This window comes from Rhodamnia argentea, chromosome 9, assembly GCF_020921035.1.
Source record: "Rhodamnia argentea isolate NSW1041297 chromosome 9, ASM2092103v1, whole genome shotgun sequence".
Lineage (NCBI taxonomy): Eukaryota > Viridiplantae > Streptophyta > Magnoliopsida > Myrtales > Myrtaceae > Rhodamnia > Rhodamnia argentea.
The window spans coordinates 14,769,610-14,794,608 of record NC_063158.1 but is presented as its reverse complement, the minus strand read 5'-3'; the positions used below and the strand labels follow the sequence as shown (position 1 = coordinate 14,794,608).

At 38.5% G+C, this 24,999-nt stretch overlaps 2 protein-coding genes across 11 annotated transcripts in view; one reads left to right on the top strand and one right to left on the bottom strand.

The window, feature by feature from the left end:
- Window positions 1-18,529: 18,529 nt before the first annotated feature.
- LOC125316450 lies at window positions 18,530-19,263 on the bottom strand. Its single transcript, XM_048284779.1, has 2 exons — window positions 18,707-19,263; window positions 18,530-18,657 (listed from the first exon to the last, which is right to left on the bottom strand). The coding sequence occupies exons 1-2, from the start codon at window positions 19,236-19,238 to the stop codon at window positions 18,530-18,532; spliced, it is 660 nt and encodes a 219-aa protein (XP_048140736.1). The 5' UTR covers window positions 19,239-19,263.
- Window positions 19,264-19,333: 70 nt separating this feature from the next.
- The window catches only part of LOC115756662 (histidinol dehydrogenase, chloroplastic-like), a 71,873-nt gene continuing 66,207 nt past the window's right edge, over window positions 19,334-24,999 (top strand). For 4 of the 10 annotated variants that reach the window (XM_048285582.1, XM_048285583.1, XM_048285585.1 and 1 more), the window contains exons 1-5: window positions 19,334-19,713; window positions 19,869-19,981; window positions 20,069-20,121; window positions 20,265-20,337; window positions 20,454-20,555. In XM_048285582.1, the coding sequence (XP_048141539.1) occupies window positions 19,605-19,713; window positions 19,869-19,981; window positions 20,069-20,121; window positions 20,265-20,337; window positions 20,454-20,555 (450 nt within the window). In that variant the 5' untranslated portion in view covers window positions 19,334-19,604. Of the gene's footprint in view, window positions 19,714-19,868; window positions 19,982-20,068; window positions 20,122-20,264; window positions 20,338-20,453; window positions 20,556-20,630; window positions 20,692-20,853; window positions 20,956-21,057; window positions 21,130-21,208; window positions 21,272-21,364; window positions 21,407-22,151; window positions 22,212-22,327; window positions 22,439-23,936; window positions 24,108-24,611; window positions 24,703-24,999 lie in introns of all 10 variants that reach the window. The other 6 variants (XM_048285581.1, XM_048285584.1, XM_048285586.1 and 3 more) reach the window with 6 other exon arrangements.

Genomic DNA, 24,999 nt, shown 5'->3' with positions numbered 1-24,999 from the left:
TGTCATCTAATGTTTTCGCAATCCGAGGACCACATTCTCTAGTCCACTTCGTAGCATCATCTCTTTTATTATGTAGCCTAGTCATGACCATAAATCGTATATCCTTGAGCATGGCAATGATTGGCTTGCACCTAGAGGCTAATATGCTGCCATTGAAAGCTTCGCTAAGGTTGTTGTCGATGATATGACATTTGAATTCTTCCCTAAAGAAAGCCCTACACTAATGCTTCGCTTCAGTTTGGAATAGTGCTTTGAAACCATCCTTGGTTAGCTCAAGCAAACCGTGTTTTACTATCCTAAAGTCAGCCATGTTCGTGTTCTTTGCAATTTGCCGGAACTCGCTACGTAGCTTATCCCCTTTGTACTTCTTCGCCCAATTTGCATATATGTGCCTTGCACATATTCTATGCTCGATATATGGCATCAAGTCGGCTAATGCGGGAACAAACCCCAACAATATTAAACCAAGGAATAATTGTAAGAAAAGGGAAAATATGACATAATGAGCTCATTTCAAAAGAATGCATTGACAATGGCTTTACCTTACGTTGATCGCTCATGAAAGCCTAACCGCTCCCGTCGGTAATCTCCAAGTCGACCATCAAATTTTTCATGAACCAGGACCAAATGTCCTTATTTTCTATCCTTACTACAGCCCAAGCTATAGGAAACATTTGGTTATTGCCATCCCTACCAATTGCAGCTAACAATTCACCCTTGCATAAGCCTTTTAAAAAGCACCCATCCAATCATACTACTCTTCTACAGCCGGATAAAAATCCACGCTTGCATACATCGAAGCACACGTAGAACCTGTCAAACATGATCCCTTCATCGAAAAGTGGCCTTTTCACAACCTCCGAATACACCCTACTTGGATGGTTTTGAAGCCTACATTCATAGGCATAATTCCAGATTTGGGCATATTCTTGCTTGTACTGACCCAAGAGTGTTTTCATCACCTTATACTTGGCTCTCTTGCACCGATTCTCCAACACATTAATCCCTACATGCTCTTTTACTAGCTGCTTCAAGTGAGGACTCTCAATCTCCGACATCGCCTTGATTGTGTTGAAGAACCGCTTCGACAACCACTTACTTGTTATCCTTTTGTTGTCAAAAACAACTAAACACGTATGTTCCTCTTGAAATGATCTAATTTGAAATGACCCGCTTCTCTTGCTTAGTGCTGCATAGATCTTCCATTCACAATTACGTTGTGGACACCTAACTCTCACATACTCTTTCGTATTTCGAAAAAACTCTAAAGTCCTACGGTCGACAATAGAGCTCTTCAAAATAGCATCCTTAAACTGTTTCGCATCTTCAAATTTCATACCAAGGCTCAAAACAAGACTCGCTACGGTTGGATCATAGGAAGGGTACTTACTTTTTCTTCTACGCATAGTTGCAGCTTCTTCCTCTTGTTCGGGCTCGTTATCAGAAGTACCAACCCAATCGTCACAGCCAATTTCCTCATCGTTATCGGTAGTTGTAGCAGGTGTAGGTTCTTCTCCATTTGCTGCTTTACCTCCCTCTAATTCTGCAAATGTTACACGTTTTCTCCTCGCAAAGTCCTTGCGGTTTTGCCTTGACCGTTGTAGCTCCTCATTGTCATCGTTTTCTCCTACGAAGGCGACATTTCCCACGACTTCATCATCGTCGTATCATCAATGGATTCCGTAACATCCCAATCTAATCTAGTGATTGCTTCATCGATTGTATTGCTTACTCCTCCCTCCTTGCTGTCCTCCCTCTCCTCACTATCCTCAATCTCCCCACAATCCCGCCTATTAGCCCAATCTTCTCTTTACGCCCATTCCTCATGCCCTTCTACAACAGTTTCACCTCCATGAGAAGTGGAATGAATACCTACTTCTCTTGTTTTAGTTATGTCTTCATCTCGAGCATCATCATCGGCTTCATCATCACCATCACTGTCTACATACACTTTTGCTTTGTTGCCATGGAGATAGTGATAAATCATATCTTTAAACCCATTCTCATCCCACAACTCTTTGAGCCCATCCCTCAAACCCTTCCTAAGAAGACAATAGAGTAATTTACCTACTTTGCAACCGTATAAGTGCATTGTATCCCTCACGAAAGAAATATACGATGATGTCCTAACATCGAGGAAAATTGTTCCTTCATTTCCACCTTCGTAGTCCCACTCGTCGGTGCTAATGACAAAATTTCCGCCAAAACAAATAATGACAACAACAAGATTCTTGTCCATGCCTAGAAGAAAAGAGCAAAAAAATCAGTGAAAGTATCGGCTTTTGGGACCACAACCAATAAATGTACATGGAGGTCCCCACATGCTTGCTTTTGATTAAAGACTCATTATTTGTCGTCCAGTATCAACAAAGCAACAGGACAACCAAAGCACGATATTTCAGATTCCACATTTTGAGATTTGTTGGCATTCGGTTCACTAGTTCCTAGCAAATAAAAAACAATTTTACATTGCAAAGATGTCAAAAGTTTGATTAAACAAGTGGACCAAAAGGGATGCAAAAAATACAAATTCGAAAAGGGACCGAAGGGATCTCGAGGGCCACTATTTTTCTTTATCAAGAAACCGAAGACGGATGTTGTGATTAAAGTAGTATACATCCCCAACGCATCAATCTCGAGCCTTCATTTTACCATATTTGCCCCTAATTTTGCCTTTAACCCTAATTTTCCCCTAAAAGCCCTAATTTCACCTTAATTTTTCCCTAATTTCGGCTCGGGTCTAATTGAGAGAGGGACGGAGGACGCGGACGCATACCTCATGATGGCAAACGGGCGACGGCGACGGCCGATCGAAGACGAACGATGGCCGGCGACCGGCGGCCGTGACTCCACGAGCGACGACCGTGGATGGATTTTGCACGGGTCCCTCGGCCTCTTCGCACGACACCTAAGAAGACAACACTTAGCGACGTCGTTTATCCGAATACATACACGACGCCATTTTACATTTCCACCCTTTTAAGCCACGTCAGATTCCACTATGGCAGCCACTTCTAAAAATTCGCCACGTAACATAATAAAAATCAATTATAAAATTCATGTAATTCATTTCGCCGGGATTTTGGTCGGAGTGGCACCGAAGTGCACGATTTTATTCGAAATTAGCACCGAAGTGATCGAAGTTACAAAAACTTAGCACTAAAATGATCGATTTGAAAGTTTTGGCAATAAAGTGAACACCGTACGCAACTTATGGCACTTGGGGTATACTTAAGCCCTCCAATTGCTGGTGCGTAATGCTTCCCATAGGGGCATTTGATCTCGAACTTACGTCGGACTTTCTTTCCTTTTGATGCCTTCCAAAATTTAATTCTGACTCGATTCCAAGCTGGAAACATGCAGAAATAAGCCTTGTGGCTGGTACCCAAAAATAGTAATGTAATTAGATTAATAAGCCCTATGAAAAAGTTCAAAAAAAGTCTTGAAGTGTATTCATTTTCTCAAAAAAGTGTCTAAAATTGACTTTATTTCAAATAAAGACCTTAAATAGACAAAGCATATCAAATAAGGGTCTCAAGTGCACTTTGTTTCAAATAAGGGCTTGAAGTGGTCATACCATTCTCAAAAAAGGACCTGACCTTGCTGATCAAAGGGCATTTTCATCCTTTATTTATTTTTATTTTTATTTTCCTTTTTAGCTTCTTTTTTCCTTTTTCTAGTTTTCTTTTCCTTTTCTTTTTTTTTCCCCCTCTTCTCTTCACCCGCCATTGCCGGGCCTCGTCGATAGTCATCATCAGAATAGTCACATGCTCGCTAGCCGGCCAAAAGTCCTTATTTAAGATGTTTTGACCGCATCGGGATCTTATTTGAAATGATTTAGCCACTCCATGCTCTTATTTGAAATTAGATCTACTTGAGGGTCTAATTTAAGAAAGTGAGGATATTTAATGCCTTCATATGAAATTTTCCCTAATGCCCACATGGACGTCGGACTAAAAAGGTATAACAATCACGGAAGTATCATTTTTTTTTTCATTATGCTAAAAATATGTATAATGACTTGTTTAGTCGTTTTCTAATTTTTCAACATTTGTGGCACTCTACATGAATCTCAATTTACCTAAATACATTTTTGAAGTAAAGTTTAGACGATCTTGTTTACGCATATTATAAATTAGATTTCATCCAACAACTTAAATTTTTGAAATAGTTGATAATGGTCTCATAAAATTTTGTAACTTTAATTTTGTTTGATACAAATAAGTTTGCTCTTACGTTAAAATCACATGAGGATCAACAAGTGTAAAAACAAACTTACTGGATTTTTGGATCTGCGTCCGATCCATTGTTGTAGAGACTCTAATAGCGTGGCTGGTTGGATCGTTGAAACCCAAATCCGAAATCTCTTACTCGCAGTTGGGTGTCTAATCCCCTACAGACCCTTGGATCTTTTGTGCTTAGAGGTCCATCTCATGTCTATTGGATTAAATTTAATGAGTGTTTATTGACAAAAAAAAAACTCGAATTTAGTGAGTAAATTATTAAATTCATGCATTGGGTCATTTATTTGTAATTAACATAAACCCGTTGTTCACTTGTAATATGTGATACGGAACCTCAAGCCAGGCTCACTAACAGAACCTACAATAAATATTACATTTGAAAATTTGGCGCCTCCAAAATTAGTTTCAAAATAAGGTCTAAGATGGTTAGAGATATACCTTCTTCTTTTTTTGTCGAAATAGAAATATATTTAAATTGAGCTTTATTATTTCAAAGAAAATACTAGGCGTGATATTTTTTTGCCAATTTTTTGCATCCATTTAGCGAAGATCAAAATATGGCATTGTTGAGGATGGAAAGTTGAGATCTAATTAGCTCTTTTTTTTTTATCTCGGTTCTATCCTATCATATTCTAATATAGAAGTTAGAGCGTGCTCTCTAGCTCATGCGTCCCCATTCCCAACCCCTTCTTGAGAAGGAGGTGAATCGAACTCCCTACCTCCCCCTTCTCAAGTGAGAGGGCGCTCTTTAGCTCTTTAACACGGGATTTCATCGAGAGGTGTCCTCATTATATATATATATATATATATATATATATATATATATATATATATATATATATATATATATGGGAAAAGTAGGTATACACATGTCAAGTGTCTCATGGATCGTGCCATAACTAATTTTTTTAAAACTATTAATTTATTGTGTAAAGTGGGATTTTCTGTTTTACATAAAAAGACAAGCTCACGATGTAAAGCCCTCCGCCTCCGCACCGTGCCTGCCACCCTTCTTCAGTTTGCCCCTCCACCCCTTTAGCTCCTTCTCCTCATCTCTTCAGGCACACCTCTTCCTGGCCCGACTCACTCTTTGCCCTCTCTTGCTCGCTTTAGTCTGCTTGCCATGGTTTATCCTACTGCTTTAGCTTTCCTGTGCTCTTCTCATCTTCCTCCACCATTGGCCAGCCCGTCGACGCCTCCTTGCACCTTGGGCGTGTCTTTATGTGGATGGATTTCACTAGTTTCCCTACTGGTTCCTGCTTTTCTTAACCGCAGCTTGGTGTTTGTCAAAATTCTTGACAGAAGTCAAGTGGAATTTTTTGTTGCTTTCGCTCGGCTTTCCACCCCTTTGCAGCTTGCTGTCCTCCTTTCTTCTGGTCGAGGTCATTGTTTGGGGTGTTGTAGCTGATGGTCCGGGTTCTTGAGTGCATCGACGCTACATCCTCTGGCCATAGAATTTGACATTTTTCTCCTGGAAACGGTTTGAAAATGGTGGTTCGAACGCGGCATGGAAAAGGAAAAAAAGGAAGTCAGAAATCCTCTTCTTCGATTCCCTGAGAACTTGATGCACTTTCTACAGAAATAAAGAATAGCCTCTTTAGTTCGAGAAAGGAGGAAGCAATAGCAGGGGATCGGATAGTCAATGATACTGGCTTACCAGGCAAAATTTTTGCCGATCTCCCTAATGGTGGTGTTGATATGGCTGAATATATGTGTGATGTTGAAGCTGGATTTGGAGATGCGATAAGTGCTGTTGTTGACGATGGGGCTAGCAACCGTGTGTCTAAACCTGAAATAGCGAGAGACCTTACCCTTGCTCCCTCTCAATTAAGTAATACTATTGCCTCGTTAGGTGTGTCTTGGAAAAACATTACAATGGGTAATCTTGCCCAATTTGCTAAGCTAGTTTTTTACCCACCCCTCAAGAATGGAGATAAACTTATTGCAGCTCCTCCACCCAAGGTGTCAGCTGAGGGTATGTCTCATTTTCAAAATTGCCTTGTTGGTTACTTCCTTGCTGCCAATGCATCATTTTACTTGGTCAGAGGAGTTATTAAGAAACTTTGGGGGTAAAGAGAACATTCTTGATATTTCTGCTACGAAAGATGGTTTCTTTTTCTTTCTTATCTCAAATGTTGCAAAAATGGTGGATGTTATGGAGGTGGGTGTGGGATATTGCAGGAAATCCTTTGTTCCTACAAAAGTGGCATCTCCTTAATAGATTAGAAAGGGTGAAGATCACTTCTGTGCCGGTTTGGATATGTCTTTATAATGTACCTCATGTTCTGTGGACCAAAACAGGTTTAAGTTATGTATGTAGTGTTCTTGGAAGACCTCTTTATCTAGACACGGCCGCAGAACAAAAAAAGCAGCTATCCTATGCAAAGGCATGTATCCTCATAGATATAGACAGCACGTTCCCAGCAAAATTCGACATCAATATGGGTAACAGAGAAATATTTGAGGCTATGGTGCAATACAGCTAGGTGCCTCTGAGATGCAAGAAATGCAAGTGCTTGGACACAAAGATTGTACTGGGCCAAGCAAAGAAATTTGGGTTCCTAAGACCCAAAAAACTGTTGCCCCTCCTAACTCGGTCTCTGGCCTTCGGGAGCTGTTAGTAAACGAAGATGTTGCATGAGTTACTTTTGTTCTTAGGCCATCTCCCATGATGAAGAGGACTATTAACTCCTCAGTTACCTAGTTGAAGGCCTCTATTTATATCATGTTTGATCCTTGTTCCTCACAATCTACACCGGTTGGTAGCAAGGAAAAAGGGTTAAACAACAAATGTGAAAATGCCCCTAACTCAGTTCCTTCTGATAATAGATTGCTCTTTTGGAAGTGGTGGATGTTTCGGATTGTCCCTTGGACAAACTAGGGGTTTTTGGGGGAGGTAACGAAGCCTCCTGATTTATGAATATTGTCTCTTGGAATGTGAGGGGCCTTAATCGCAACCCCAAAAGAAGGGAACTGGTGGAATTTGCTCTCTCCCAAGATCCCCATATTCTCATTTTGATTGAGCACAAAATAAAAGAAGACAATGTTGATTTTGTCGTTGATAGTAGTTTTCGAGGCTGGAGTTATACTCATAACTAAATGTGCAGTAGGCAGAGTAGAATTTGGATCATCTGGAAATCATCCATTCTTAATCTAACCATTGTGGAAGCTTATGCTTAGGTTATACTTTGTCTCATTGAAAAACCTAGGGTGGAACTTTTTTTGCCATCTGCCATCTATGGGTACAACATCGAAGTTGAATGAGGGTTTCTTTGGCACAACATCTCAACTTTTTCTACCGAACATATCGGAAATCGGCGCTGGTTGTTAATGGAGGATTTTAATGAAACAAGAGACACAAGTGAAAGGATTGGCTCCAACATTCGTTGAACTTCAAGTATATAGGAACTAAACACCATGATTGAGGAACTTGCACTAATTGAACCTCTTATCCTCAGGCCCTTTCTTCACATGAACAAACAAAAGCCTAGGAGATAATCTTAAAGCAAGCAGAATTGATAGAGTCTTGATTAATGCAGAATGGCAGGATAAATATAGCCGTTATTCAGTTGAATTCTTGCTTCCAGGGGTTTCAGATCACTCCTCGTGTTTGGTACGACTTGACACCACATATAGGAGAAGGAAATCTTCTTTCAAATTCTTTAATTTCTAGACTACTAACCCTGATTTCTTGTCTATGGTCTCCACTTGCTGGCAACATGAAGTTAGAGGTCCAAGAATGTTTACTGTCGTGAAGTAGCTCAAAGCATTGAAACAACACCTCAGGAGCTTGAATAGATCTTAGTTTGGAGAGTTACACTTAAAGGTAAAGCAAGCAAAGGAGAGTCTATATTTACTTCAACAGAAGCTTGTGAACGACCCTTATAGTTCTACTGCTTGGGCTGCAGAAAAGGCTCAACTTGAGCAATTACTTGCTCTTAGTTGACATGAAGAAGTTATGCTCAAACAGAAATCTAGAAATCTATGGCTCAGGGAGGGAGACAATAATAGTAAGATCTTCTTTGACTCTATGATGCGAAGAAATACGTAGAACAGGATCAATCATTTCAAACTCGAGGATGGCTCTATTATCTAAGGAGGGAGTTCTTAAGAACACGATTATATCATATTATCAACACCTTCTTGGTAACTCCAAGCGTACAAATATTCCATATGAGAGGTATGCTGGTTTATTCCCTGAAGATGTCAATTCTTCCCTTACCTTTCCTGCACTTCAGAGATTATATATACTCGGAGTCTTAAAAGGTTTCAATGACTTCAAAGCTCCGGGTCCAAATGGTTTTAACAGTCTATTCTACAAATGCGATTGGCCTATCATAGGGCGGGACGTAGAAGAAATTGTCATGGACTTACTTCTCTTCAAGAAGAATGTTGAAATCCATAAACTCCACATTGATTTCCCTTGTACTGAAAGTCCAAACCCATCCTACCTCAAGGAGTAAACCCATTTCATGTTGTAATGTCCTATACAAGATCACATCTAAACTTCTTGCAGAGCGGATAAGTCGTGTGCTTCCATCGATCGTCCACCTCAATCAAATTGCTTTCATCACTCGGTGATAGATCTCGGTGAATATTCTATTATGCCAAGGTCTATTTCACAACTACCATAAGGGAGATAAGGGTAAATGTGTGGCAATAAAAATTGATCTCATGAAAGCTTATGACATGGTAAAATGGGATGTAGTTTTTGGAGTTCTCAAAGGTGTAAATACACCTCAATACTTGGTTGATATGATTTCTAAATGCATCACTACATCGAGATTTTCAGTGAACTTCAATGGTGAACAAGTTGGCTATTTTAATAGTACCAATGGGCTTCGACAAAGTGATCCTCTTTCTCCTTCTCTCTTTGTATTGGTTATGGAGCTTCTTAATAGAATCATCAATGCGAAAGTTGCCACTTCTGCTTTCAAGTATCACTGGCGTTACAAAACACAACGGATTACCCACTTATGCTTTGCAGGCGATCTATTCTTATTTGCTTATGGAGATGTAGATTTTGTCCTTTGCCTTGTAGATGCCCTTAACGAATTTGCAGTTATGACAAGACTGCGATTCAACCCTAACAAAAGCCAAATCTTTTTCTCTAGATTAAATGAGGATGAGAAGCTCCTCATACTGGACCACACACCTTTTGTCACAGGTACTCTCCCTATTAGATATTTGGGTGTTCCGCTTGTTACAAGAAGACTCGCTCACATAGATTGTAAGAGTCTTACTGACAAGATCTTTAAAAAAATTGAAAGTTGGGGTATGAAGCATATGAGTCCTCATCTCCATTTGCTCCTTTTAGATGCAAATGTTTTTACTTCCTAAGCAAACCATATACAAGGTTGAGAAAAGGATTCGTCAATTTCTGTGGGTAGAAAATACAGCAAACCACGGATCGCACAAGGTGGCATGGCAAGTAGTTTGCTCACCTAAAAAGGAAGGAGGATTAGGATTGCTTGATCTGAACATATGGAATAAGGTACTATTAGGTCGCATGCTGTGGAACCTCATCAACCGTCCATCCTCTTTTCTTTGGAGTATATGGGTTCACAATACCAAATGCAGAGGCACTCCAATTATTCAGATCAACATTAGGGGTAGTATGGCTTGGAGTTGGCGGTATCTTCTAAAATTGCGATATGTTTTGACCTTGGCTATCCATAGCTCAAGTTATTGTTTCCTGGAAATCCGTGATGAACTTAGACATGTGGGACAGGTTATGGAATGGTATCACCTAATTTGGACCAATGACAATAGCAAACACAATTTTATTGGCTGGCTTGTTTGTAGAAATAGACTACCGACAGCAGTGATCGTCGGCCAATGGATGTCTTCGGTTGATATGCGGTGTAACTTTTGCAGAGCTGGAATAGAAGTCAGAACACATTTGTTCTTCTAGTGTAAGTGGATTGGTAGCATATAGCGCAGTATCCTAGCACAACTTGGGATTAGACGTCCTTTAGGAGGATGGAATGAGGAACTCTAATGGATGATTAGGGCAAAAAAAGGAAAAGACTTGACGGCAAAACTCCTCAAGGTATCGTTCTTAGTAACCATAGATAGTATTTGAATGGAGCGCAACCGTAGGCGGTTTCAAGACAAGTCAGCTGACATTAGACATGGCCACGGGTAGTGAATCGTCGGTTCCGGTTCTTGAACAGGCGGTTTCGATTCGTGGCCATGCTTGAATTGGAACCGGCCCTTGGAGGAGCGATCTCGGTTCTGGACCGATTTAAGGGCTGGTTTCGATTTTGAATTTTACATTTAATTTTAAATAAAAAAATTATGAAATAAAAAAATTATGAAATAAAAAAATTATAAATTATAATCAAATTGTACATTGTAATCAAATTTGGAGGGGAAAAAAAAGGAGAGAGAAGGGGCTTGAACTTAATAAATTATCATTAAGCGCCTATATATCTTCTTGCAGATAGACGAATTAAAGCTTATGTAGTTCTTTTACCTTGATAACCTCAATTTACCTTATCGTCAATCGTCGCTACCCGTTGTGGTACCCGTGGCGGTGGTATTTTTACTATCATCATTGAAGAATTCGTCATCTCGATCCAGCTCTTGTTGTCAAAATTTAATCTTTGTCCAATCATCGACACAAGCTTGAGCCTCCACAGCATCCAGATTTAATCTTGAACGGCGGTCGTCCAAAATTAATCCTCCAACGCTAAATGCTTGTTCAACTGTAACTATTGAAGAAGGTGTTGCTAAGATTTGTCGAAGAAGAGATTGCTAACATCTGTCTTGCGATGAGAGCGAGGAATGTGAATTGGGTTGAATGAGTCTTCCACCACTATAAAAATTTTGAAATCAGTGCTGTGTTCGGAATCACGGAACTCAAAAGCAATAGTTAAATAGTTTTCTAATTTGAAAATATTACATGTTGCTCTCTTTTGTCTTTTTTGCCTACTAATGAGCAGATTGTACCCTTAATAAGTCTACAACTCTCCTCCCTCTACGAGGCACTAGGTTGAGAAGATTTACTATCACCTAAACCATATCTACTACAAAATTCATTATATAATGCTATTATAACATCTTTAACCTCTACTTATATAGTTTTAATATCTATTGCTTCATTCAAATGTAAACAATCGTAATAATAATCCTTCAGATAATCATATAAACCATCTACTTTAATACGTAGATCGAAAATAATAGCAACCAAATAAACAAGAGGAATGAAGGCATAATAATGCAGCCATTTTGCTTTCATTGCTATAATTGTCAGAGCTAATTGAGCATCCTTTTTATATTCAGAAAAAACACTAGTAATGTTAACACATTCTATTAAAAATAAATGCGTAGTAGGATAATAAACATCAGATAAAGTATAAGTTGTATCATTTAAAATTTTTAAAAAATCTATTTTTTTTTTTTTTGCAAACAACCCAATCTTCTAGAGTAAACTAATTTTCGAAATATTATTCGAAATAAACTCACATAATAAATCTTTATAAGCAAAAGATTAATGAAGCAACTCGTAGGTAGAATTCCAACAAGTCGGAACATCTTTTGAAAATCTTTTTGATTTTTGTGCATGTGCTTTACAAAATCTGCCCCATTTTTTCATAATTTGGGGATAACTCTATAAAAATTTAATTGTTCTCTTTATTGGGGTGAGAAAAGTCTCAAGAGTTCGTAAACTCTCTTGTACGCATAAATTTAAAACATGGCAAACACATCTAATATGAAAAAATTGTCCACCAAAAAAAGGTTTATAAAAGTTTTCTAACTCGGGAATGAAAGCGGTATTTGACGGCATTATCAAAATCAACTGAAAAAAAATTTATTAATCAAATTATATTCTTCTAAAACTTGCCAATTATTCTATAAATATTATTCACCGTATGCCTTTAATCAAATACTTGAAATGCAAGTATTCTTTTTTGAGTGTTCTAATCTTCACCTATCCAAAGACATGTCATACCCATATAAAAATGAATTTGCTAAGGATCGCTCTAAATATCGCTACCTATATGCAGACATCCATTGAAATCCTTAAAAAAATTTTACAAAGCCCTTTTTTTTTATTTTTTATAAACTCTAAAAAGTTTGTGTTTAAAAATAGTTTTCAGAACAGCTTTTGCTTGCGGAGTACATGCAGTGTTTATAAAAAAATTCAAACCAAAAATTTCATCGGTAGTAAACAATAAATGTTCAATGTCAATATATTGAGCAAATGTTTCTCTATAAACTTCGTCACTGGAACGAAATAAAGGATAAGTATTAGGATTGGTGTACCCAAAAATTTATTGTTGCTTGGTATCGATTCCCGCTTGCGTTGCATGTTTTTGCGTCAAATGCCGATGGTATGTTCCATAATCGTCTCATTTATTAAAATTGCATGATTTCATATAATATTTACAGTTTATCTTATATTTGTCTCCACTTACATGTACCTTATCGAAGTGTTGTCATAAGTTGGATGTACTCTTCCGGGCCTGCCGTTTTGGCTTCTTTACTGTCGACATTTCTTCGACTCCGGTAGGAGGATGAAGACTTTCTTAGATTAAGATGTGCTCGACGTTGATAATATAGTTGATATTATTATCGGCGTCTACCTAACATGTAAACTCCCGAAAATCACATTGATCATGAGGTTGAGGATAATAGGATTCCCCCATCGCCATCGGCATCGGGCTCTTTCCCCTGTCACCAGCTCCGCTTCCACTTGCCATTTTTGTCAGAGAATTGAGTGGGAAGCTGATTCAGAAAATTAAGAGAATTCAGCCGGAATTGAGGGAATTCGAGAGAAATTATGAGAAAAAAATGAAAGGGAGGAATGGTATTTATAGAAAATTTAGAAAGAAAAATAAAATAAAAGAGGAGGGTGTTTTTGCCATTGCAATGCAATGGCCCAAAAGTGAGCCATTGGGGTGGCTCTTTCCCCCTTTTTTTACCTTTTTTTTTTTGCGATTTGGAACCAGCCCCGAACCGCCGGTTCCGGGGCGATTTCGACTTTTGTGAAACCGTAATTGGCCTGTGAGGGGTCGGGCTGGGCCGATTCCAATTCGGAACCGGTGGTGCCGATTCCAATTCGGACGGGTCGATTATGATTATTCCACGGGCCAATTCCGGGCTCAAACCGACCCGTGGTCATGTCTAACCGACACCCATATTATTTTGGCTAACGCACGTAAAAATATAAGTGGTAGAGCTTCACTCTATCAAAAAATCAGCCCTTCCCAGTCAAATGTGGTTTTGGCTACTATGTGGAGACTATCTACCTCCATCTTTTCGAACTATTAGCACTATTTGTAAGGCTGGGGATGCCCCTAAGTTGATGTACTTCATTTGCTTTATAATATTTACATTTTTCACAAAAAAAATTATTAATTTGTTTTTATTAGTTGATTATATATATTGTTCAGACTTATTTTAGTAATTGTTTTAGAGCAGCATTATTTCCACTCTGATATTGACTAAGACACTCATTTCATCCAATTAACTTACCAAAACACCTTGTAGCTCTTCAATTTATTATTTCCTTTTTATCACACTAATCCACAAAATTGCCGTTATTTCTATCATCTCCCATTAATTTCACAATATAAATGCTCCATTACGCCCGTGAAAATATCAATTAACCCAATCTTGTTATTTTTCCTAGAGGATGTTGTCAATTTTAATTTACGGTCTCATATTTTCATTCACAAGAAATTTGTATTTATGGAAGCTTATGAACACAAGATTAAGTGCTTTTTGTCTAAATAGTATAAGTGAAACTATATTTCAAAGTCAAAAATCAAAATTCAATTTAATTACTTAGATGATCTTGATAAAAAAAATGAAAAATAAAAATTGATCAAAATATCGAAAAGGTTAATTTGTTAAAGCATGATCAAATGTCAAATGAATTTATATTTTGACCATATCTAAATATTAACAAATGATAAATGTATAAATTAAAAAAATAAATTTGCAGATAAAGTAATTAATATCGATTTAAATTCAATCTTGTAACAAATAGATCAAAACTTTAAAATATGTTTAAAACTTTCCCCTGAACAGTCTTACGCGAGTTTGAAAGTACATAATGTGTAAATAAATTTTCAACCCCATCTTGCAATTCAAATTAAAATGTGAAAAGCTAAAAAAAAAAAGCACAATTCATCGATGTTTAGCATTATAAACCTACAAATTAATTACAAAAAATCACTCAAAATGTCTTAATCTACCAGATATTTAGATTGAGTTATCATTTTTAGCTTTGAAACAAAGTTCCTCTCATGCTTTTTTTTTTAAAAAAAAAATAGGCAATTAATTGTGTGTTCATAATTCGTCATAACTAAAAGTTTCTAACCTATTATATAACTTTTGTAATTAAAAAATGAGACCATAAATTAAAGTTAACAATCTTTTCTGGGCAAAGCGATAAAATGATGCATCACAATATGATATTTTATCGAGTGTAATTTATTGTCAAATTGATAATTTTAGAGAAAATAGAAATAAAAGCATTTGTGTTGGTTAGCATGATAAAAAAAAAAATAAATGGAAGAAAGAGAGAGGTATTTTGGTCTCTCAATTAAAAGAGGAGTGGCTTAGCCAAAACGAGTGTGAAAATAGCACCGCCCTTGTTTTAACGTTTATTTATCTTCTCAATTACGGTTGCCACTTGCGTTTCTCTTATTGCGCGATGAGAGAGTATAAAAAAATATGGTTGTACGGTGAAATTATAAAATACTCACCATATAGCACCTTATAATACTCTGTATGTGCTTTTATCATTGAGAACTTAATATATGTCTACTTTTTTCATGTATGTCATGTAAAGTTGCAAAAAGTTCATTAGCACCATATGATTTAAATAATAATAATCTTCCAAGAAGGATGTTTCGGTTAGCCTCCTATACACAAAGAAATAATTGAATTGCAGCATAATTGAATAAGTTTCTATCAATCAATGAAAAATTAACTCAAAAATTACATTCATATATTGGAGTACGTGTCAATGTTAGATTTGAGAGACATATTAAAATGATTAATTCTGGGTCGATCCATGTGTGGTCACACTAAAACCATAATTTTTGGCGTTTCCATGTTGACTCTACATGGTTTAATGACTCAATTAGTAACAAATAGATAGTTAATTAATCACGTCCCTTATACAATGAGTGAATTCGGGTGCATTTGCCAAAGTTTTTTGATTATGTTTCCTGGAATAATTTCTGAGTAGAAGAGTACGTTTGGTAACTGTATAAAATTTCTATTCTAGGAACATAATATGAATAGAAATTCTTTTAGTACGACCCTAAAAATTTATATTCCCAAATTTTATTTAATCACCAAAATGTTAGTGGAAGCTGATGGGGCGGTGGACTTGTGGTTGTAAAAACGAGTATTAAGTTACTCTAAGCTTATTTTTCTTAAATAATATTGTTTTCTTTTTGTTCTTGGGAATAAAGAAGCTACTTTTTTGCTTTATTTCTTGTTTCTGTTCCAAAGAAAAAAAGAACAGAAAAGCATAGAATCAAAAATGTTACCAAACGTGCACTTCATCATCATCCACAAGACATATCCTCATGCAATAATTATCATCAAAAGTTTAAAGTAAAGTGTCAACTTATTTCATTTAAGAATTCAAACAGAAATTTTGACACTTATAAATCATCAACGTCACAATTCGTACCCGCGCATTAAATTATGTGCATTATCATCATGCAAATATTTGATGAAAGAAAAGGAATTATAAGATATAGCTCAAAGAATAAAGTGAAAGAAATTTGACGGGAAAAAAAGGCAAAAGTACGGAAGAAGTGCCAATATTTTTGTACGGCGCACACTTTAGTGTTAATATTTTTTTTTGGATCACTTAAATGTCAAATCGGAAAAAAATGATCATTTAAATGCCAATTTTGAAAAAAAAACGATCACTTAATTGCCAATTTCGGCAAAATAGTACACGTGGCATTTTTTTAAATTAATTTTTGAATATTATGTGGAATTCTTTTAAAAAAAGTTTGTCCACATGGCAATTTTTCTTTAAAATTCAGTCCACGTGGACTTTTAAACTAAATTAAGTTAATTTTTTTAAAAAATTAAAATTAAACAAAAAAATAACTTAAAAAATAAAAAACACAAACTTGCGATTGCGGCGGCCCTCGCCGCCGCCCACCATCGCCGGTTGGCGATGGGTTAGTGGGGTGCTTGGGGGGTCCCCGAGCCCGGGTGATCCCATCGAGGCCTCTCTAAGGGTCGGCGAGGCCCGACCGTGGCCGGTCGAGGCCTCACGGCGAAGTAGAGGTGTTAAATGGGTGGGTTGGGTCGGGTCGGGTCGAATATGGTCCGACTCATATTGACCCATCTAACCCGTTTTGACCCATTTTCAATGACCATACTCGACCCGACCCACAACCAACCCACAACCGACCCGTTTTGACTCATATTATCAAATTACACTAATATTCTAAGAAAATCTATATAACTTATTTAACATATTTTAAGTTCTTCACATGTATATGTTACCGGATAAAATCTTCTCATTAAGTAAGAAAAGCAAATTAAATAATAAAATAATTAGTAAATAAAATAAAAATGATATTACTAAAATACTTTCATGCAATAAAAAATATAGTGAATTTTTTTCCTTTTTTTAATTCAAAAATTTTTATTACTAAAAAATTTATTATAATTTTTTTAAAAAAAAGTAGTTTTGATTTTATTTTTTCTTTTATTTTTCTCCGGCAACCGGCGGAGGGGCGGCGGCGACTAGAGGAGTCCAATCTCGTGAGCGCGCCTCTCCAAGAACACTCGTTCCTCAACATAACCCCAAACCTTGATCTCCACGACCGCTTGGGGGAGTCTGGTCTCAGCTCCACCTTGTACTCGCCGTTCCCTTCGGCTTCATCTTCCTCCTCCTCCTCTGATCCTCGTCTTCCTTCTCTCCTCCTCCCACCTCCTCCATGCATCGTCAATGTTCAGGTACAGAAAGATAAGCAAAGCTGCTGAGAGAGAGATGAGAAGGCAAAGGGCGTTATCCTTCACGTGAGTGCAGGATTTAATGGGCTCGTTCTCGTGCGATGTGTGAAGTGGGACTCTTCGCAAGCTAGAGAGAGAGAGAGAGAAGACATATAGACAGAGTACTAATGGCGACAGTTTTTATGAATCGCTTTCACTTTCGTCGCTCCAAAGCCCATGTGAAGAGGTTTGATAGGCGGCAGACGGCGGAGGACAGCTGCCGGCGATGGTTAGCAGTAGCGATCGGCGGAGAGGCAACGGTGGATGGTGACGGCGGGAGCCGGCGGCGACCGGCAGGTGAGGTCAGCCAACACTTTCAATATTTTTTAATTTAATTTTTTTTTTCTAATTTCTTTCATTCACTTACGAAAATAGAAAATTAAAAAATAATAATAAGCAAGTTAAGCCTTTGAGTCCTACGTCCATTTGCAACTTGTGAGAGCTACCTTCATGGGTTGAACTTGTGAGAGCTACCTTCATGGGTTGAAAATGGGTTTAAGCGTGTAATCCATTTTTGACCCATCTAATTCAACTTCAATATTTTGGACCCATTTTCATTCAGTCATTTAAAAACTTAGAACCCATATATAATCCATCTATATAAAATATGGGTAAAAAAATGGGTCATTGACCCATATTGACGGCTCTTCGGCGAGGCTCGACCTCGTCAGATTCCTAGCGAATCTCAGGGGAAATGCTACTGAAATAATCATTTTTCAAAAAAATTAGCATTTAAGAGATAAAAAAAAAATATGGACATTGAAGTGAGCGTCGTACATAAATATTAACACTCTTAACGTCCTTTTACCAAAAAAGAGAAAAAGGTGACATAATAAACGAGGAGAAGAAACAAAGAGAAAAAGTTACGGTTGGTATAAATTTGGCGAAAATTTGAAATTTAACTTATTTTCGTCATTCTATATTATGGTTCTATATAATCTATTAATGTGAAAATTAAAGTCAATTATTTTCTTCTATTTTTAATATGTGTATACTTTTGAGTCCACACTTCGACTCAGGCCCGCAGCATTTTTTTTTTTTGGTTGCTTTCCTTTGTCGAAAAGGCTTAAAGCCAGATGACCCATCAAATGGGCTAACGGTCAGAAGTTAGGTTCTGGGAGGAGTACAAAACGGGAAAAGTCATCGATAGATTAGGTGGCTATTAGGGAGAGAAAGAAACAGAAAGTTGCATTCGCTGATAAGAACTCGAAGGCTTCAAGACTTTTTGAATATATATAATATTTTATATCTCTCGCGTCCTCCCATCCTCTTCCTCAACCCCAACGAGAATTACGCTATAAATCAGACATCCCCCCCCTCCATCTTCTCTCGCTCCTTCCCCTTTCTCTCTCTCTCTCTCTCTCTCTCTCCAACCAAAAAACAATCACACTTCCCTCTCCCCTTTTTCTTTCTGAAAATCCGCCATGTTCGCCACCAAATTCGTCCGACCACCGCGGAAGGAAGTTCGCCACCAAATTCGTCCGACCACCGCGGAAGGAAGAGCCCGTCGACACCGATCCGGCGCAAGTTCCCTTCGACGACGACGACGGAGACGCGCTCTCGCTCTGCAACCTCTCCTTCGCCGACGACGACGCCTCCACATCCCCGTCGTCGTCGTCGTCCTCGTGCTCCTATAACGACGACATCTTCGATCTCGTCGATTGTGGACTCTCGTCCCTTCTCCGACCTCCGCTCCGACGATCCGCATGGCATCTTCTGCGGGAAGCTCGTCCGACAATGGCCTCCAAATCCTCCTCCCCTACTGCTGCTCTGGAGAACAAGAGATCGCCGCTTCAGACCGGCCGCGGAAGCCAAAAGAGCACGACCAGGAGGGCCCGATCGCTGACGACCCGGAGGGGGAAGTGCCGGTTTCCCCTGTTGGCCTTCGGATTGGCGAGGTACTCCGACGGAGATGGCACTGAGAGAGATGAGGACCGAGGCAGAGCGACGTAACACGTAACTGTCGTCCGGCGATTCATTTTTACACGAAATATAAATGATCATTTTTTAAAATTGCTCATTTTTCGTGATAAAGTCAATTTCAAACAATCTATTGTGGTACACGTGTCGCGCTGTGAGCGTGTCTATAAATTGAGGCGAGGGTTTCACTTCATCAACTGAGGACGCCGCAGCGGAGCTTCATCAATAAGCTATGGACCCCTGGGACGAACCTAATTCACAGGCCCGCACCATTAGCATCCCAAGTGATAGACCATTGTAGAGAAGAGCGGAGCACATGGCCTAACGCCGCCCAATCCTTGCCGCCGCCGCCTCTGACCAGGCGCGGCACTGAGGCATCACTATGCCTCATTTCACTTTGTGAACTAAATTCGTCCGTTCTTGTGTAATTGATGCTGATTGAAGGTGGTAATGGACAGAAAACTTCTCCACAGTTGCCGGAGCAGGTCTTTTCAAGCGTTCTTTTCGCCGGTTATCAAGCATCGGCGGCAAAATTGCTTCATAGCCGGTACTTTTCTAAGTAATTCGAGTTTTTTTTTTATCCTTCTTTGTTAATTGGTTCATTTTTATGGGTTCAGCGGTTCGCTACTTTATTCATCATCGGCTGTGCGAACCATCTCCACTTAGTTCCATCCAGGTTGGATAGTGTGTTAATGTACTTTAATGTTTTAATAGGATCGAGAATAAGTTGTTCAATGAAGCGGTATAAGTTGTCGGAGCTTACTCCTGCCGAGGTCAATAGTCTAAAGGCCCGGCCGCGTATTGAATTCTCGAAAATCTCTAGCCTGGTGAGTTTTTTGAGGTTATTCTCAATTATTTTCATCTATTAGAGTTTGACCGCAGCACTAATTGTTTTGCGACACTTTCTCCTTTAGGTCGATCCGATTGTTGATGAAATCCACAGGAGAGGCGATGCTGCAGTCAAAGAGTATCTGTTCTCTCTGATTTCTTGTTTAAGATGATGATCTTTGAAATTCCGTTTAGCATTCTCTGGAAAAAATGCAGGATTTATGATGTTAGAAGGAGGACTTTGTGATGATGTTGAAATGTCCAGCTTACTTGCTTTCATAGGTACACTGCGAGATTTGACAAAGTTGAGCTGGAGAAGATAGTTGAGAATGTGTCTGACCTTCCAGACTCAGAGGTGTCTTAAGATAACACGTGCTTTTCAGATACTCGTGTTTGTTGGCCAGCGCCTATCTATCATCTCATCAGTTTTAGGGATATAAAATCCTGACCTAACATTTACCAATTTTGCAGCTTGATGCAAAAGTAAGAGAAGCATTTGATGTGGCCTATGATAATATACATGCCTTCCATTTGGCTCAAAAATCTCCTGAATTGAGTATCGAGAATATGAAAGTAAGAAGAGATGTCTGGTTTCTCCTTTTCAATTTAGTAATCTCATTTTGGCTCTTGGATATTATCATCCTTTAGGGTGTTTTATGTAAAAGGGTGGCTAGGAGCATTGGCTCCGTAGACCTTTATGTTCCTGGAGGTACTGCAGTATGATGTGGCCTATGATAATATACATGCCTTCCATTTGGCTCAAAAATCTCCCGAATTGAGTATCGAGAATATGAAAGTAAGAAGAGATGTCTGATTTCTCCTTTTCAATTTAGTAATCTCATTTTGGCTCTTGGATATTATCATCCTTTAGGGTGTTTTATGTAAAAGGGTGGCTAGGAGCATTGCCTCCGTGGGCCTTTATGTTCCTGGAGGTACTGCAGTTCTACCTTCGACAGCACTTATGCTTGCAGTTGTAAGTGGATGAAAGTTGCCTATTCTGTTATTTTTTGCCACTACAGTAAATAATTTGGTTTCAATTGGAATTACTTGACATCTGGTTTGTTGCATGCTTCAGCCTGCACAGATTGCTGGGTGTAGAACTGTTGTTCTTGCAACTCCCCCAAGACAGGATGGCAGCATTTGCAAGGTAAATTTCCCTTGAAAATGCGTCTAGGTGATAAGCAGTATGAACTGATTACATCTTTCTATTTTTTCATTGCCTGAAGGAAGTACTATACTGTGCCAAGAAAGCTGGTGTGACTCACATCCTCAAAGCTGGAGGAGCACAGGTTTGAAACATGGCACAGACTACTAATTTACTTTGATCTGTTTCTTTTGTATGGTTAGGTTTTCTTAATTTGTGGTATTTTTCTGCTATGCAGGCCATAGCTGCCATGGCATGGGGAACTGAATCCTGCCCAAAGGTACTTCTAATTGATATCAATGAAATCCATTGTCATCAGGACTTTTTAGAGAAACGCCTGAATCTTTTCTCCAACAAATGCTTAGGATTGCGAAGTGCAGCCACATAGCTATTGGAATCAGTGAAAACCCTGATTAGTGTTGTAGCTTAAGGCCATGAAAAGAGGGGGAATTAGGAAAGTGCATGTGAGGTCTGTGGGCAATTACATGGTTCACCCATTTCTCGCCCTACTTGACCAAAAAGCATGTGGCAAAGGTTGGTAATAGGGAGTGACAAGATTTCATTGAACGGCCAAAATTGAATAGAGAAGTTTTTGGTTAAAAGTCTTCTCTTATATACGTCAACACGAGAATTTCATCGAATTTGTTATTTCTTCGGTTGCTTGGAAGAGGTATAACCAGGCCTCCTAAGGGATCTAATAACAGTTACGTGAATGGTTGGTTGGATTTTTGGTTACAAATATATGTGGATGCATTTAAATGGACTTCTCGACCTTTGCTACTGATGAGTTTATGGGCTTGGTAGAATTTTTCTAAAGAAAAATGTGTGCTTTTGAGTATTTTGATTTCGAAAAATGACAAGAAGGGGAAAAGAGGGGTTTGGACGGTATCAATAAAAATTTTGCGCTGTACTTAAATTGCATTCGAAGTGATAGAACTTGTTTCTTGTTGCTCAGCCATTTATTGAAAAAATTGTTATCTGGGCATGTAATGATTATCATGTTGGCTTGCTTTTATTTTTGGTAGGTTGAGAAGATATTTGGTCCCGGAAATCAATTTGTCACTGCAGCAAAAATGATTCTCCAAGTATAAATGAGCACTATTTTCAGTCCTTTCCAAGAATAAATGGCTGGAGCCAGATACCATTTGCTGAATTTGTATTTTACCAATTAACACCTCGTGTAATCTCACTTCCTTAACAGAACAGTGAAGCAATGGTTTCCATTGACATGCCTGCGGGTCCTTCGGAAGTTCTTGTCATTGCAGACAAGTATGCTAGTCCAGTCCACATAGCTGCTGATCTGCTATCCCAGGTGCTTTTTACTTTGTGAAGTGATTTGATATGTCTCGGTCCTGATATAGTACTTCGTCTCTTGATTTATGTCTGATCTTATCGTTTTACTTCAGAAAGAAGCAAGGCATACTCAAAAATCAACTTCGAAGTGTGTGTTTTTTCCTTGTGTGGTTTTGTTAGGGAGTTATTTGCATTTCTTTGGAACGTAAATTCAAGTTTTTTGCAATCAATGGTGGATGAAGTATTCCTTTTCTGTTTAATTCATTGATGCGATTGCGGGGTGGGCGAGTAATGTCGAAGCAAGTATGGATAAATCAAGGCGTATGGGGATGAATATCGGTGGATAAATATGAATGCATGATAAATTATGATTACTATCTAAAGGACGCACCATCAGCCAATGATAAAGATAAGGATTGACAAAGTTCACCCCCAAGGCTTAAAGGGCAAGCCACTCGCCAAGGATAATGGACTTGGAGATATGGGAAGCTCACCACCAGAACCTAAATGACGAACAACCGCCCGAGGATGAAGGGCCTCTTGGTTCACCACAAAGGAATAGTCCCCTTTCCAAGGATAAGAAACTGGAATAGGAGAAGCTCATCACCAAGGCTTAAAGAAAATTTCACCAGCCAATGATAAAGGGCCTCTTGGCTCACCACCAAGAAAGAATTCACCGTCCTGGGATAGAGACTGAAAAAAAGTTTCACTCGCATAGAGGAAAATCTCATATATTATCGATATTCAAGTCTTGTTTGCTTTAGAATGAGATTACACCTCAATTTATAGAGATATTGCAAAACAAAGGAGGTGACTCTTCAAATTCTCTAAAATTGAGCGAAACTCTCGGGGAATTCACCTAATATGACTCTTAAAAGTAGTACTACAATAAAGACTCATAAAAAGTTGTGAATTAAAAAACTCAATAACTTGGAGTAAATGATATTGAGTAGCCTTAGATGCATTGAAACTTGATAAGACCATCCAAATTGTGCACCAGCCTGGGCAGATCAACAAACGCCTTGGAAGATCGACAAATAGCAAAGGGAATAGTCCAAAACATCCTCCGATTGCTAGATAGTCGATTAGCAGTCTCGGAGTCGACAATGAACTTGTAAATCGATATCTAGATAGTTGATTGCCAACCATATAATTGACGACTAGTGTCCATTGAATCCACAACTCTCTTGCCGAATCGACATGTTCAACTTGTATCGAGATAAAGTGTAGCTTAAATTGTCCTTTTGCTTCCAAACGTAAGGATTTGAGCTAGATTAATCGACGAGGCCTGAGTTCAGCTTGCAAGTTGATTGATATAGCCCGATGCTCATGCATCATTCATTAACTTGATGCTTTATCTTTTAAAATCACTCCATGCTGTGTCAATCACTTTCAGCCATCATCTGCTTACATTATACTCCTGAGATTATTGCCCCCACATGACACACATGGTTTTTATCTCTTATATTCCTTGTTCATATTGTCTAATTTGTCGACACATTATTCATCATTGTCAGGCTGAACATGGTCCTGATAGTCAAGTGGTTCTTGTCATAGCTGGGGATGGAGTGAATATAAAGGCTATTGAGGAAGAAATAATCAAGCAGTGTGGGAGTCTTCCTAGGGGAGAGTTTGCTTCAAAGGCTCTGAGCCGTAGCTTCATTGTATTTGCTCGTGATATGGTTGAGGTTACGCCACTAACTTCTCACTCTTCATATTGTCTTATGTTTTATCTTTGCAGAGAAGATTTGAGACCTGAACTTTGGGATGTCCACGCTCTGAGTCAGAGTGTTTTCCTGTATATGAGAATAGTCTATTTGTATCCCCTAATACTTGAGGAAATAAAATATGAACATTTGGGTGCTTCATAACGTTGCATGCAACATACACATCTGGTGTGATTGCTAGACCAATTTATAGTTTTTTAAAGTACAAAACAGATAGCATTTAATATTTACCTTTACCAAAAAAAAAAAAAAACAGATAGCATTTGTCTTACCTTAAGGCGTTTTCAATTACTTTCTGCAAAAAATTCTCATATGTTGTGTCGCCCTATAGGAGTTTAGCTGGATTCATTTCTGTTTTCTTGCTCAATCTCAAATGTGCATATCTTCTATTTTTATGTTATTATATATGCACCAATTCATGCATTTACTTGCTATTGGTGTTAGCGGAACTACTTATGCCTGCAGGCAGTTTCCTTCTCAAATTTGTATGCCCCTGAGCATCTGATCATCAATGTAAAGGATGCTGAGAAGTGGGAGAGCTTGATTGAGAATGCAGGTATAACTTGTGGATAGCAACATCGTTGTGTTTGTAGCTATTTCCTTCGCCATCTATCATTCCCTTAATATCATGTCTTGTAGGCTGTGTTTGGTCGTCACGGTAAAAATCGGGACGGGATTCCTATGTCTGCTAGATGTTCAGGATAACATAGAGGGGATACAAGGGGGAGATAAACGGGATAAAAATACCTTAAGGGTAAAAATACCTTAAGGGAGGGGGTGGGATAGATCTGAATAAGATTTCTCAAGAGAGCGGACACGAGGAGAATTGGGTTTTTTCCACAATCACCGCCTC

Coding starts and splice junctions, on each gene's coding strand:
- LOC125316450 (XM_048284779.1), bottom strand. CDS start 19,238: ATGATCATTTATATTTCGTGTAAAAATGAATCGCCGGACGACAGTTAC. Junction 18,658..18,706: donor GCGGTGGTCGGACGAATTTG/GTGGCGAACTTC, acceptor GTGGCGAACATG/GCGGATTTTCAGAAAGAAAA.